The 14692-nt window shown below is 36.3% G+C and overlaps 1 protein-coding gene and 2 pseudogenes across 1 annotated transcript in view; 1 reads left to right on the top strand and 2 right to left on the bottom strand.

Annotated features, from left to right (window-relative positions):
- Positions 1–910: 910 nt before the first annotated feature.
- On the bottom strand, positions 911–3412 carry LOC140517304 (DBIRD complex subunit ZNF326 pseudogene; annotated as a pseudogene).
- A 514-nt stretch (positions 3413–3926) lies between these two features.
- On the bottom strand, positions 3927–5147 carry LOC140517297 (dolichyl pyrophosphate Man9GlcNAc2 alpha-1,3-glucosyltransferase pseudogene; annotated as a pseudogene).
- A 3530-nt stretch (positions 5148–8677) lies between these two features.
- Positions 8678–14692, top strand: part of EAPP (E2F associated phosphoprotein) — a 29726-nt gene continuing 23711 nt past the window's right edge. Inside the window, exons 1-2 of the mRNA XM_072629640.1 lie at positions 8678–8931; positions 13153–13334. Coding sequence (XP_072485741.1) covers positions 8858–8931; positions 13153–13334 — 256 coding nt within the window. The 5' untranslated portion in view covers positions 8678–8857. The remainder of the gene's footprint in view (positions 8932–13152; positions 13335–14692) is intronic.

Below are 14692 nucleotides of genomic sequence, written 5' to 3'. Positions count from 1 at the left end.
AGAATAACAGCAATATTGAATGATGACCAACTATAAATGACTTAGCTTTTCTCAGAAATACAATGATCCAAGACAATTCTGAAGGACCTAGCATAAAAAATGCTATCCACCTCCAAATAAAGAACTGATGGAATCTGAATGGAGATCCAAGAATACTATTTTTCATATTCTTTTTGTTTTTCTTAAAGTTAGCAATTATTTATCACAAAAGACAATATTTACTAAGATATGACAGTTTGATTCTTAATGTGTCAGCCAGTAGGAGGCATGACAAAGGAACTCACAACAGGCATGATAGGATTCTGTGTTAAAACATAAAATTCAAAGGAAATCAAAGTTTGGCACAGGAAAAAAAACCAAAACCAAAAGTCTCTAAATAGATCAGCAAGATATTCAAAACCAATTTTCTATGCTGGTTGAAATGAATTTTGGAAAAATCCATACCTGTCAAAATTTGATTACTGAGAGAAGTGGAGTTCTCTCCACTTCTTTCTTCAATATCTGAATACTGAAGCTACACAATTTTAAAGTAGTCCATTGATAAATTCCACTGAATCTAAAATTGTTACTTTGAGGAAAAAATGTTTACTACTATAATTTGATATATATTCACAAAAAAGCTTTGAAGTGCATATCCTAACACAAACCAGCATACATTGAGCAATGCAGTCCAAAAAATTGCCATACTTAAAGCTAAAAGTTCTGGCCCATTCATCTCTCTAAAGGGTAATTACTCAAAAAGCTTTTTATACATTCTGAATATTTACAACCATGAGCAGCATTTCAGTTACAATGATTAGAAGAGACACAGTAGTAATACCATACATCTCAGCCTCAACATCCATAATGTAAAAATAATTTTATTAATAATTATAAATTTCCCAGTTTACCAGATCTAATTTTGGTTGCTTTTATAAAACCCTTACTGCAATAGTCTTACCCTCATTTTTGTAAAACAAATTAAATTTACATAAGCAAAATTTAAGACCATGAAATGCATGCACTGGGTATTAACTCATATTTTATACAGTTTAGAAAGTCTTTGAAGCACTTAGCCAATTTAGAAAAGGAAATTTCTTCTTGTTACATCTCATTTCTTATGTAGTTAATTTTCTTCAGGCTGTTTAATACTGAAGTCATCTTGTTCTTCTGTTCCTTCTTCCCCTTCTTCTTCCTCCATAGGCTCATCAATCTTTTCTTTCTCCTCATAAGATTGCCCTCCCTGTTCCTCCTGTCTTTAATCTGCAGCCTCAAAAAAATTCTTACACATAATTAAAAGCTCACATCGGATTATTATTATTATTGTTATTGGATTATTCCAGATGTTGGTAGCAGTTAAGATGCTCTCTCTTTGTATTTGTTCCCTGGAGGCTTGTTTACCTTTGACTTGGTCAGATTTTAAGTGCTATTGAACAAAACTGTGTAAAGCAGGTACATAGACGCTGCAAGCACTGCAGCGAACAGTCTCTACTTTCATTATTTGGTCCTCTGTAGTAACCCCTTCCATTACATCTTTCTCAATTACTTTAACAGTTTTGGAATAATTAGTTGTCTGTTGTTTACACATTGATGTTTTCTTGAATTTATTCACGTTTGTTCATGCAAAAATTCTACAACCATTAATATAATCCTCGTGGAAAGAACTTTGTAGATGAATTTCAATTTCTTTTTCTTCAAATGCTTGGAATTTGCGAAATGAACACTGTTTTCTCTTCTCTGCCTTTGTTTCTGTCTTTATTTCAACTCCTCGCTTCTCTTCTTCACTTTTAGGGCCATTTTAGTAGGTGATTTTTTTTTCTGGCTTATCTTCTCGATCAGTTTTGCTAGTTCTTGATAAATGTCATTCTAGGCTTATTAGATGGCTGCATCAATTTTCTCTTGATTTCTTTTGCAGCAACTGCTATATTACTAAGTTTGTTATGATAGTGTACAGCAGCTCCAGTTCTATGCTTGTCTCCAAAATTGCCCAAATGTTGCCGCTTCTACTCCCTCCCACCTCCACCACCTTCAGCACCACTATGACTGTCCATGTCATATGAATGGTTTAGGTAGGAGTCCATGAATCTTGGACCCCCATAAGGGCTATGGCCATAGTCCACAATCCATCCCTCCATAAAATCCATGGCCAAAGTGGTGGATCCTGCTCTGGCTCAGGTGACTGAGATCTGTTTTTCATATTATTTGTTTTTTATGGGATTGTTGGTTTGTTTTTGGTCTGTATTTTCTTTCACAACATGACTAATATGGAAATTTTTTTAAAAATAAAAGGTTCTTCAGATTTGTTGATTAAGAGAGCATTGGTGACTTTGGAGAGAGGAATTTGGAGTAATGGAGACATACTACAAAGTTAAGAACAGAGGGAGAGAAAAGAAAGTGGAGCCACTAGATGGCCTTCTCAAGGAGTTTTACCACGAAAGGGAGGAGAGATATAATGGGGATGGAGGGTTTTGTGTTTGGCAGATATAGACTCATCCTACCTTAAAAGGGATCGTGTTAACATGAAGTATGATACTGAGGCTCAGTAATTACTCAGTATTGGCAATCTTCATTGTGTCATATGAGAAGAAGATCCAGGGTATAAAATAATAAAGGGACAGCCTTTAATTCAGTTAAATTGGATGATGCCTGAAGGGAGAGAGACTATATAGAAGACACAAGAACCATGAGTAATAATTCAAATAAGTTAGCCTGCACTACTGTAAAACTTGGATTTAAATTGTAAAAAATAAAATTTTCTAGTTACATAAAGTAAATTAGTACTCTGGGCAATAACTAAGTGGTTAAGTCTTTCAAAACTATATATGTTAGTGCACATAACACATACGTCCTAAGAAAAGAATATATTCAGGAACTGTCAAATTTCAAACAATTTTATATTGTTAAATTTTTTAAAATTAACTAATATTTATTTTTCTAAGATTATTTGAAAACTACTCTAGCTTAATGATACCAACTAAATTTGTGGAAAAGTACATATATGCTCTCATGGGATACAAAAGAATCCCACAAGCCTTTTAGTATCTAAATAGTGTTCTAAATTTAGTATCTAGTGTCCTAGTAAAATTTAGTATCTAATTGGTATTTAAATTTAGTATCTAGATAGTATCCTAGTAGGAAAAAAAAAGATGCCACATTATCCCATCAGGCTCCACATGCAACCAATTCCCAAATGCAACAATTTAGGAAACATCCTTTAAAGAGTCATTGTAAAGTCTCATTTCCTCTTTCTTATTCCCAATATTTATGAAATCCTACTTTCCCATAGCTAAAAAACAACTAGAAAGAAAAGCCTTAATTTTACTTTGATTCCATGGATAGGTTTTATTTTGTTTTTAGAGGCCCAGGTTCTGGATTTCATGGATTTCATTACTCTCATTGTGAAAATTCCACCAATGCTGATGTGCAACTTCATCTGAACCTTGAGATCTTAGAGAGTTACCTGGGGATACAACAAAAAGTAAGGCAATTTGCCCAAAGTCACATAGTCCCTATATATCTGAGACAGGGTTTCCCAACTTCAGAGCCACTCCTTAATCCATTCCTCCATGCTTCCTCTTCTGTTTTAGATATTAATACAATATTCACCAACCTTTTCCTCTAAAATATGTCCTTCTCAGCAGAATTTCATTTTTGGACAGCACAAATTAATGAAATTTCAAACATAATTTTTAAGTTATCTAGATTTGCTACTTATTTGAGGACAGTTATTTGATTTTCTAATAGGTGGTTAGGTGGCAGAATAGATAGACTGCTGGACCTGGAGCCAGGAAGACTTGAGTTCAAATCCTGCCTCAGACATTTACTAGCTGCGTGACCCTGAGCAAGTCACTTAACGCTGTTTGCCTCAATTCTTCTTCTATAAAATGAGTTGGAGAAAGAAACAACAAACCACTCCAGCATCTTTGCCAAGAAAACCCCAAATGGGGTCATGGAGAGTCAGACATGACTGAACAAAACAGGCTCATTTTCTTCTGGTTTCTCCCTTTTCTGTAATCCTAGATAATGATAGCAACAAGAAAAAATACATCAAGAAAAGGGGAAGATGCAAACAGGAAACAAGACACACCAGTCCAGGAAAGATGGCTGGCAGCATCTGTGCAGATCCCACAGTGACGCTCATCAGAGTTATCTCATTACTGAGATTAGAAAATAACTTTTCACCACTTTTGCAAGAACCTTAAAATCAGGGATGTGCCTCCGAACAGAAATAGAGAATTATTTTAAGTGCAGTTCTTTTTCAAGTACATTTTCAAATTTTTAAAGTTATACAGGCTACTAAAAATGCTAATGTGGTCATAACTGGGGCTATCACTACCCCCTCTTTCAAAAAAAGAAGAAGCATGCTAAAAGCGGATACAAGTAAAATCCATATTGACATAAAAGATTTAGAATTAAGCAAACTCATAATGAGACCAAAAGAATGAATTTTTCCTGTACTTGGAAAGAGAATAAGAAAAAATGACAATGCACAGCTAACAAAGTATATTCAAAGCTTCTGAGACTTGGCTGAAGGGTTAATTTTATACAGGCAGGAAGAAGGCTCATGAATGTAAAAGCAAAGCTGACCATCAACAGGGTGCAAGGTGAGAGCAGATCTTTTACCTTCAGAAGAACATTGAAACCACACCAAATATTGGCAATGTTATCCTCAAAGAATACACAAACTTGCAGTTTCTTCCACTTCTGTAAAGTACTGTAACCACCAAAGAGCAAAGGAAATAACCACTGTAAAAATCAGTTTAATGAGCAGTAACAACCCCTTTCCTTTCAAATCTTTCTTCAAGCATTTGTCTAGCAAAAGAATGGCAAAGAATGGTAAAGTTCCATCTGCTTATGATTTATGGCTAAACAAAATGCCAATGATCCTAGGATGTCTTAGTCACAAGACAGACCAAGAACACAGTGCAAAGTTGAGATTCACAGAATCATACTGAAAATATCCATACTCAATCAGAAGAAGGCCTGGAAGTGCTCTTGAAAGAAATAGAAGGCCTGGAAAAGCTCTCACAAGTTTGGTTGAAGGTTGTTTTTTTTTTAATGAAAACAGTATAGTACAACTGAAGGTAAGTAAATCATTAAAATGACAATAAAAACTGTTGTACACATGTAATTAACTTCTGTTGATAACTCTCATAGCCCTATGATGTGTGTAGTGAGGAAAATTAATTTTAATTCTGTCATTTGATTATTAATATAAATTTGTAATAACGTCTCTTCTGTCAAAAGGCCATCTCTTCTACTAGTTTAAAGAGAAGCCCCTGAACAATTCTAGCTAAGGAAATGTATTAAGTGTTTTCTCAAGGTATCTGCTCATTAACTAGGTAGTTCTGGCCCCAGCCCAACTGGGACTCTAAGTTCTGTTTAGTAGAGGGGTCTCAAAACTCATGACCTAGTCTCATTCCTCAGCTGACCTCCCCCCTTGACCATGAAGCTCTTAGTCCATTTCCTCATCAAATGTCTACCAATCAGGGGTTTCTTTTCTCTAGGCAAGGGAGTTTCCAGTAATTTGCTCTCAGGAAGACAGACTGATGTGGTACTGTCCCTTGGCATCTTTGGTTACCTAACAGAAACCACTGACCATCAATTTATTGATTATTGACTAGCCTAGTTAATAAATTTATTGTTAATACTCATTTTACTTGCCACATTCTGCAAAATAGGCACATAAAAGACTGAATAAAAGATTCATAATGAAAAATGCTATCTACATCCAGAGAAAGAATTGTGGAATTTGAAAGCAGATCCAAGCATACTACTGTCTGACTTTTTTTTCTTTCTTGTGGTTTTTCCCTTTTGTAATGATTCTTCTTTCACAACATGACTAATGTGGAAATATGTTTACTACGAAAAAAAAAAGACTGTGGTAACCTGTAAGAGGTGGATAATATAGTCCCCAGTACTGTAATTTTTATCAGTCCTATTGAAGTACCATTGCTTGACTGGTAAATTAATTTTTTAAAAAAGTAATTTAAAGTAATTTCTCATCAGTGCCTTTGCTCTTTATAAATTCTAAACATAGGAAGTTTTCCAGACCTTGAGTAAGAATTCAGAGACTAGCCACCAGACATCTCATCCATTGAGGACCACAATGGTTATTAAGTGCCATTCTTCCATAATTTCTCTTTCCTCAGGCTACATACACAAAAAAAAGAATTTTTAGATCTTCTAAGATGTCTGCTTTCAAAGAGGCATACTTTATTCCCCTCAAAACTCTTCTTGATCACATAAAAATATCAATATTCAAGGTGTTATCAGTTCTCTGCAGTTGAGAATTTCAGCCAACTTCAAGGGATGCCAGGCTTCTAAGTATGAAATTAAAAAGTGGTTATCTGTTATATCAGTGCAAGAAGGATCCCATGGTGCTCAGTGTCCCTAGTGGTCATAGGCTTCCTGCCTAATGCCCAGAAAAATCATGTTAGTGACTGAATTCAAGATATACTGGAGTCAGGTACACTCATTAGAAGGTTATTGCAATACTCTAGGCATGAGGTAATGAGGGTCTGCAGTAGAATGGTGGCTGTATCAGAGGAGAGAATAGGGTATATTTGAAAGATATGGCAAAGGTGAAACCAATAGACCTTGGCAATCGATTGACTTTGGGGAATGGGAAATAGTGAGGAGTCCAAGATAATTCCCAGGTTGTGAGCCTGAGGGACTGGGAGGATAGTGTTGTACTCTTCAGTAATAGGAAAGGTAAATAGGAAAGAAGATTTAAGGGGAAAGATAATGAATTTGACTTGAGTTTAAAATGTCTCCACCAACGTTGGGGCATCAACTATTGTTAATCCTCCTCTCCATCCTCCCCCCTCCTCCCTTCTCCCGCCCTCTACCCCGGAAAAGCCCTTGCAACAATCATAGTCAGGAAAAATGAATTCACTGAGTAATGCATCCAAAAGTATATGTTTCTGCATTGTGTCCATTGATTTCTCTGTCAAGAAATGGGTAGGTCCTCTGGAGACATGATTGCTCATTGCTTGATCAGAGTTCTAAGTTGATTTTTTTTAAAAATGTTATTCTTGTATTAATTGTTCTCCTGGTTCTGCTCATATCACCCCATGTTATTTCATAGTATTCCAAATTCTCTGAAATCTTCCCTTTCTGGTATTACCCACAACAATATAATAAAATTAAATTCAAAATAGGAGCTTTGAAAAAATATTTTAAAATTAATTGGAAACTAAATCATGCAATCCTAAAGAATTGAGAGGTTAAAGAACAAATCATGGAGATAGAAAATTTCTTCAAAGAAAAAAAAACAACCCAACATATTAAAACTTGTGGGATTCAGATAAGACAACCCTTAGGGGAAAGGCTGTGTCACACAAAACAGTAAATTGGGAACACAACTAAAGAACAAACAAACAACTACAAAGGCAACATATCAGAACCTCTCAATTCCACATAAAAATAGAAATTCTTGAAATTAAAGATGATATTAATAAATAAAAAACAAAAAACAAGTATTGAACTCATTGAATTAATACATTTTGAAAAACCTAGACACTAGTCTGATTTTTTTAGAGTGGAAAACAAGATCATTTATATCAAAAATGAAAAAAGAAGAATTTATAACAAATGAAAAGGAAATAAAGGAAATGACCAGAAGTTATTTTGCCCAACTCCATTCCAACAAGACTGATAGTGTAAAAGGAATAGATGAATACTTACATTTTTATTAGTATTTATGTGGTTTTTGTAGAATTAGAGTATCTTTCTAGAGCTAAGAGAATATGTGCATGTATGTGTGTATATATACATATGCGTGTGTATACATAATACACACGCATATGTTTATATTAAAGTTTGGAAGTCTTCATATTCCATCAGAGAGGATCTTTACTATCATCCACTACTATTAAGCACAGTACTAGAAATGTTTGTATAATAATAAAATAAGAAGAAAGAAATTGAGGGACTAGATGAATAGAAATAAAAAATTAACCTAGCAATTTAAAATTAGATTAGAAGAGAAAATGGTAAATCTTACTGAAGAAAAAACATATTTCTGAAACTGAAACAGACCAAACAGAAATCAGTGGTTCCATGGGACACTAAGAAATATAAGAACAAAATTAAAAGATTGTAAAAAGAAGAAGAAGAAGAAGAAGAAGAAGAAGAAGAAGAAGAAGAAGAAGAAGAAGAAGAAGAAGAAGAAGAAGAAGAAGAAGAAGAGAATATAAGCTATCTTATAAAGCGGCAGGGATCAAAAACACTTAATATTGGTTAAAAACAGATTAGTTGATTAGACAAGGAAGAATCAGAAACAGTAGCACTCACTGATGTTTAACAAATCCAAAAAAATAAATTCTGTAGGAAAGAAGTCTCTATTTTATAAGACCTGCTGGGAAAACCAGAACTCAATCTGGTGGAAAGAAAGTAGGCTAAGAGCAACACCTTAGACCATCTTGCACAACAAATTCAAAATTGATACCCGAACTGAATATTAAAGGATATACAAAATTTTTTTGCTTTCTCAAAGAAGGTGGGAGAGAAGGAGGGAAAGAATCTGGAATTAAAAAACCGAATGTTAAAAATCGTTTTTACACATAATGGAAAAATATGAAATATTAAAGAAAATAAAAACAGCCCTCTTCAAGGGCTGCAGCTGTAACTCTGCAGCTACTGTAGCAAGACCCTGACGCTCCACTATTTGCCACCTCCCCTCCCCGCCCTGCCTAGCCAAGCCCCGCCTCTCCCTCCCTGTTCCTGGCGTTCCTTCCAGGGACCTATCAGCGCAGGCGCAGTAGCAAGGAAGCGGAAGTGCATCTCGCTGCTTCCCTTTGAAAGTACCACTCCAATCTGGTGACTCCGTGGATTCGTTCAGAAGGGCTGTGCTGGGCCGTGGGTCCCGCTCATCATGAGCTGGCTTTCTGAAAATGATGACCCGTATGTAGTTGAAGAGCCCAGTGACGAGGAACCAGCTTTGAGCAGGTAGGCCAGGCGCGGGGCCCGCTCTGGGTGGACAAGACGTCCCCGACTTCTTCAGTCGTCGGAGCTGGGCTTTCCAGCGTCTGTCTCTGTTCGCAGAGTGGCCCCGGGACAAAGCACAAAGGCAGATGCAGGCTTGATGTCAGGAAACTATGACGGTTCCAGCCGTTCAAGAAAGAAATGGGGCCTCGGGAGGGAGAGTGAGCTCCGTTGTTCTGGAAGTGTTCAGGCAGAGGCCAGGAGTATGCCGAGCCCATGGGATCTTGGGGGTGCTTCCTGAGGAACAGCCTTTGAAACCATCCACACAAGTGGGAGGGGCCTCCTGGGCTCAGAATTTAAGAAAAAGCCGGGGGATAGTTGGGAGCCAAGCTTGCTGCTCATGGTCTAATAAGAATGCAACAACGTTGTACAAACAAGCTATATGCAGCATAAATTGATGATAATCTTAGAAGGAAGGCTCTATTGTGAAGAAGGATTAGAAAAGTCTTATTTTTATGTTTTAATGTAAATAGCATTTTATTTTGTCCAATTTCCAATAGTTTTAAACATTCATTTTTAATGGGATTTTGAGTTCCAGTTTTTCCTCCTTCTTCTCCCCCCACCGCAAGATGACAAGCTATCCGATATAAATTATGCATTTTAAACGTATTCAATATGTCACGTTATGAAAGAAGAAACAGAGCAAAAGGAAAACACACACACACACACACACACACACACAAGTGAAAATAGTGTGCTTCAGTCTACATTCAGATTCCATCACTTCTTTCTCTGAATGTGGATAGCATTTTCCATCTTGAGTCTTTTGGAATTCTCTTGGATCACTGAATTGCTAAGAAGAGCCAAGTTTAACATAGTTTATGAGCACACAGTATTGCTGCTACTGTTCACAATGTTGTCCAAGTTCAGCTCATTTCACTTAGAATCAGTTCATGCTAAGGCTTTCCAGGTTTTATAAAAGTCTTCTTGCACAGGGTAGGATTTTAGCTGGGACTTGAAGAAAGCCAGGAGGCAGAGATGAAGAAAGAGAATACCGGCATAGGGGATAGCCAATGAAAATGCACAGAATTGGGAAATGGAGTACCTTGTGAGTGGAACATCAAGGAGGCTGGTGTTATTGAATAGTGAAATATGTGGTGGGGACTGGAAAGGTAAAAGGGGCCAGGTTATAAAGGACTTTGAGTGCTAAACAGAGGATTTTATATTTAAAGGTGATTGGGGTCCATTGGAGTTGATTGAAAGTGGGATGGGGGTGGGAGAAGGGATAGGGAATGGGTAGCATGGTAACATGGACAGGTTTGTGTTTTAGAAAAATATGTTTGTCAGCTGAGTCGAGGATGGAGTGTAGTGGGGAGAGACTTGTGACTTTTGCTCAGACATGACATGATTGGGGGGAATGAGTATTTATATAGCTTCTACTATGTGCCAGGCACTTTGGTAAGCACCTCACAAATATTGTCTCATTTGATCCCCACCAAAACCCTACAAGGTATGTGCTGTTGTTATCCTCGTTTTGCAGTTGAGAAAACTGAAGCAAACAGGTTAACTCACTTGCCCAGGCTCACACGCCTTAGTAAGTGTCTGAGTCTAGATTTGAAGTAAACTTACTGACTCCAGGCCAAGGGCCCTATCTGTTGTGCTACCTTGCACCCTCATGTGGCCTTTGATTACCAGGGTAACGGCGGTGTCAGTAAGCTGAGATGAAGGAAACTAGTTGACCCTAGTTGAATGAAACTTATAAATAACCTTTCAAGTCTCATAGCATCCAAAAATTCAATCAGACTTTTATGTAAGGGCAATATGGTTAAAAGATGGGAGACCGTAGATGAGAGAACGTGGAATGTTACACATTTTTCAGAACCAATGGATACAACTATTTTGATGAGCTACTTTCCCCATTTCTTTTAACAACTTTGTAAGACTAAAAGAACATTATATGTTTGTATGTGTATGGGTGTATAAACTAGCATTTATTTAGTGCTTTAAGGTTTGCAAAACATTTTTACATATTTTGTCTTGCTCAATCCTCACAACAGTCGTGGGGTATAGGTGCTATTATTATCCCTGTTTTACAGATGAGGAAACTGAGGCTGAGAGAAGTTAAGTGACTTATCCAGTATCACATAGCTAATTAAATGTATGAGGCAGAATTTGATCTCAGATCTTCCTGACTTTAAGTCCAGTACTCTTATCACTGTGCCATTTGGCTGGTATAAATATAAAAGATATTAAAAACAAGATATTTTTTTTTAAGAGACAGATTTGTAGAATAGAAATTATACCAGACTTAGAACCAGATGATCTGGGTTTAAAGGTACCAATTACATTACTAACATACACATTGTGTTCACCCTCACTTGTCCTTACCCCCATCTGGATCTAACGCACTACTCTGTAAAAGAGAGATGATGTTGGCTGTACTTTCTACCTTACTGGGTCCTTATGAGACTCAATTAACAAGCAATTAAGTGTTTACCATGTATGTTATGTTGGGTATTTGGTATACAAAGACAAAAATGAAACAGTCCCAGCCCCTCAAGGAGCTTTCATTGAGTAGCTTACATTGATAAAATTAAATATGTTCGTAGAAGTAACTTTGAAAACTGAATCCCTATATAAATAAATGTAAAAGAGAAATAAAAATAAACGTATCAGAAATTTCAAGTTTCACTTCTGTTGTCCCAGCACTCCCCACCAAAATTTAGAGACTCAAGATTCTATACTCTAGGAGACAGAAGCAAAGAACCTGGATAATCCATATACTGATTAAATATCCCCTAATAATTGATTTAATTATGGACAAAATTTTGTAGAAGAGAATTTTGACATTTAATTTCTTATAAGAAAATTCATCTCATTTGCCTTAACATCTCTTTTCAGTTTTACGGGGCTGCTTGGGGAAACCTCAACAAAGAGAACGAAGAGAAAAATAACTTGATTGAAAGTGCTAATCAAGATTGTACACAGAATTAAATTCTTTCAATTTCTACTTTCTCTTAGTTCTCCTCCTATTTTCCTTAGTCTTTATTGGATCCAGGTCATGTCCTTTGTAGGTGGGTGATTCCCCATCACTCAGTCCTGGGCCCTTTTCTCTTTTCCCTCTATATTGCTTCAGTTGATGATCTCATCAGCTCCCATGGATTCAGTTATTATCTCTGTGCTGATGATTCTCAAATCTCCTTATCCATCTCTAACCTCTCTGGTAATCTCCAGTTTCCAACTGCCTATTGGATATCTCTAACTGGGATGTCATATAAACATCTTAAACTCAACAAGGCCAAAATTGTACTCACCCCTTCCATCATCCTCATAAGCCCTGCCCCCTTCCACAATTGTCTATTTCTATTGAGAGCACCACCATTCTTCCACTCCCCTCAACCTGTGTGCCATCCTTTACTCATTATCTGTCCCCCCTGTCCAATCTGTTTCTAAGACCTGCCTATTTCACCTTTATGACATTGTTTGAATGCCCTCTGATATGGCCACTGTCCTAGTATAGACCCTTATCTCCTCATATCTCTACTATTGAAGTAGCTTGCTGATTGATCTGCTTGCCACAAATCTTTCTCCACTCCATTCCATCCTCCATTCAGCCATCAAAATTATTTTCCTACAGTATTAGTCTTATCATGGCATCCCATTAAACTCTGCCTTCGGTATCTAATATAAAATTCTCCTTTGTTGAAAGCTCTTCATAACATAACACTGTTTCCCACTTTTCCAGTTTTCTTACACCTTAAGCCCCCACATATTCTTCAAACCAGTGACACTGACCTCCCTACTGTTCCTCAAAAAAAGGTATTCAGTCTCCCAATTCTATGCATTTTCACTGGCCATTCCATATACATATCCTACATGCTCTCCTTCCTCATCTTCACCTGTTGGCTTCCTTCAGGTCCTGACTAGAATCCCACCTTTTCCAGGAAGCCTTTCCCAATCCTTACTAATTCTCGTGCCATCTCTTTATTGGTTATATCTTATTTATTCTGTACATAGTTTATTTGTACATGATTATTTACCTGTTGTCTCCACCATTAGTTTGTGAGCTTCTCAAGAGCAAAACTGTCTTATACCTTTCTTTTCATTCTCATGTAGTAGGAGCTTAATAAATGGTTATTGGCTGATTGCCTTGTTTCCTCTGTTACTGTGCCTTTAAAAACTGTGTTCTACAACAAATCTGTATATTCATGTACCAAGTACTAATTGTCTATCTTTAAATAATAGTTCTGAAGATGAAGTAGATGTACTTTTACATGGCACTCCTGACCAAAAGCGAAAATTTATCAGAGAGTGTCTTACTGGTGAAAGTGAATCATCCAGTGAAGATGAGTTTGAAAAAGAAATGGAAGCTGAATTAAATTCTACCATAAAAACAATGGAAGATAAATTGTCATCATCAGAAACAGGTAAATCTTCAACTCAGTATTTTAAATGCTTAATTTATTCTAAAGAGATTTTTTTCCCCAGAGACTTAGCAGAGGTTTGCCATTTATTACCCACAGAAGTTTTGCTTGTGTTGTTGCTACGATATGTGATATTTACTTGTATGATATTATTGACTTGCTAGACATTGTGTTGGAGTAGGGATGGGATGTTGTTGAGGAGAGAGAAAAAGAAAAGCTCAGAAATACTTGCAGCATTAAGTTACATAAGGAAGATTTGAGGATTTATCATATTTGATTTCCATATTGTTCCCCTCATTGAAATTTATTCTGCCTTTTGTATAGTCCAGGGATGGGGAAACTTTTCATGTTGGAAAGCCTCATTAATATTTAGCTGTAATCAGGTAAGACTGCATTCAAGAAACTTCAATTAGATATACTTTAAAATGTACATTGTTTTGTAAAAATCAAACTACTGTGTACTTAATAATTTCAAAAATGAAAACTGTTTGTTAATTTTAAACTTAATTAACCTTTTAATGACTTTGTTGCATCTGCTTTTTGTTGGAAAGCATTTGAATATTTGGTTGCATCATGGAGGTCCAAAGTTTCAGTTCATACTTTAGATGGTATCAGACACTTGTGACCTTTAGGGCATCTTGATTTGGGTTAAGTAGGAGAATGTGGATTCACAGCAATAAGTGGTTGAAAAGCAAGAAAGCATTTTTCAGGCATGTTGCCAGATATACAGGCATTCTGCTGTGTTTTTCCATATTTCAATTGGATGTTTCTTAGCATCATATGATGACTTTAAAATGTCATTTAATGAGAACTCAATTCCATATGTAGTTCTTTAGGTGCCTTGGTGATATCAGCTAGATGAGGCTGAAATGCTAATTTGAGTGTGATGTCATGCTTGTCAAAGTCAGTGAACCTTTCATTGTATTCTCCAATTAATAGGTTTATAACAGCTGTGTATTCTTCAAATGATTCACATATATCAATGACCTTTGCTAACTGGGGAAAATTTCCATCCAAAATTTCCTTTTGAAGAAGAAGTGTTTTGAATAACGATAGCTTTTTTCAAAATGCTTGAATTTTTTTGGCGCGTATCATTTATAGACTTGGTTTTATTTTTCAAAGAAATATTCAGGTTGCTTTGATTTGACATGGTATCACACAGAAATGCAGCATTCCTATAGAAATTTTCTTTCAATAATTCGCATTGCTGATTCTGTTCTTCATAAAATTTAACTATCTCTTCGAAGAGATAAAATTTTGCTAACACCTATGCCTGTGATAGCCAGTATAACAAATACACACTGAATGCCTCAACTTCATCTTTAGCATGTTATGAAACTGACCATGCCATGTTGCATTTG

The sequence above is a fragment of the Notamacropus eugenii genome, chromosome 1, assembly GCF_028372415.1.
Source record: "Notamacropus eugenii isolate mMacEug1 chromosome 1, mMacEug1.pri_v2, whole genome shotgun sequence".
NCBI lineage: Eukaryota > Metazoa > Chordata > Mammalia > Diprotodontia > Macropodidae > Notamacropus > Notamacropus eugenii.
This window is presented reverse-complemented; position numbering and strand designations above follow the sequence as displayed.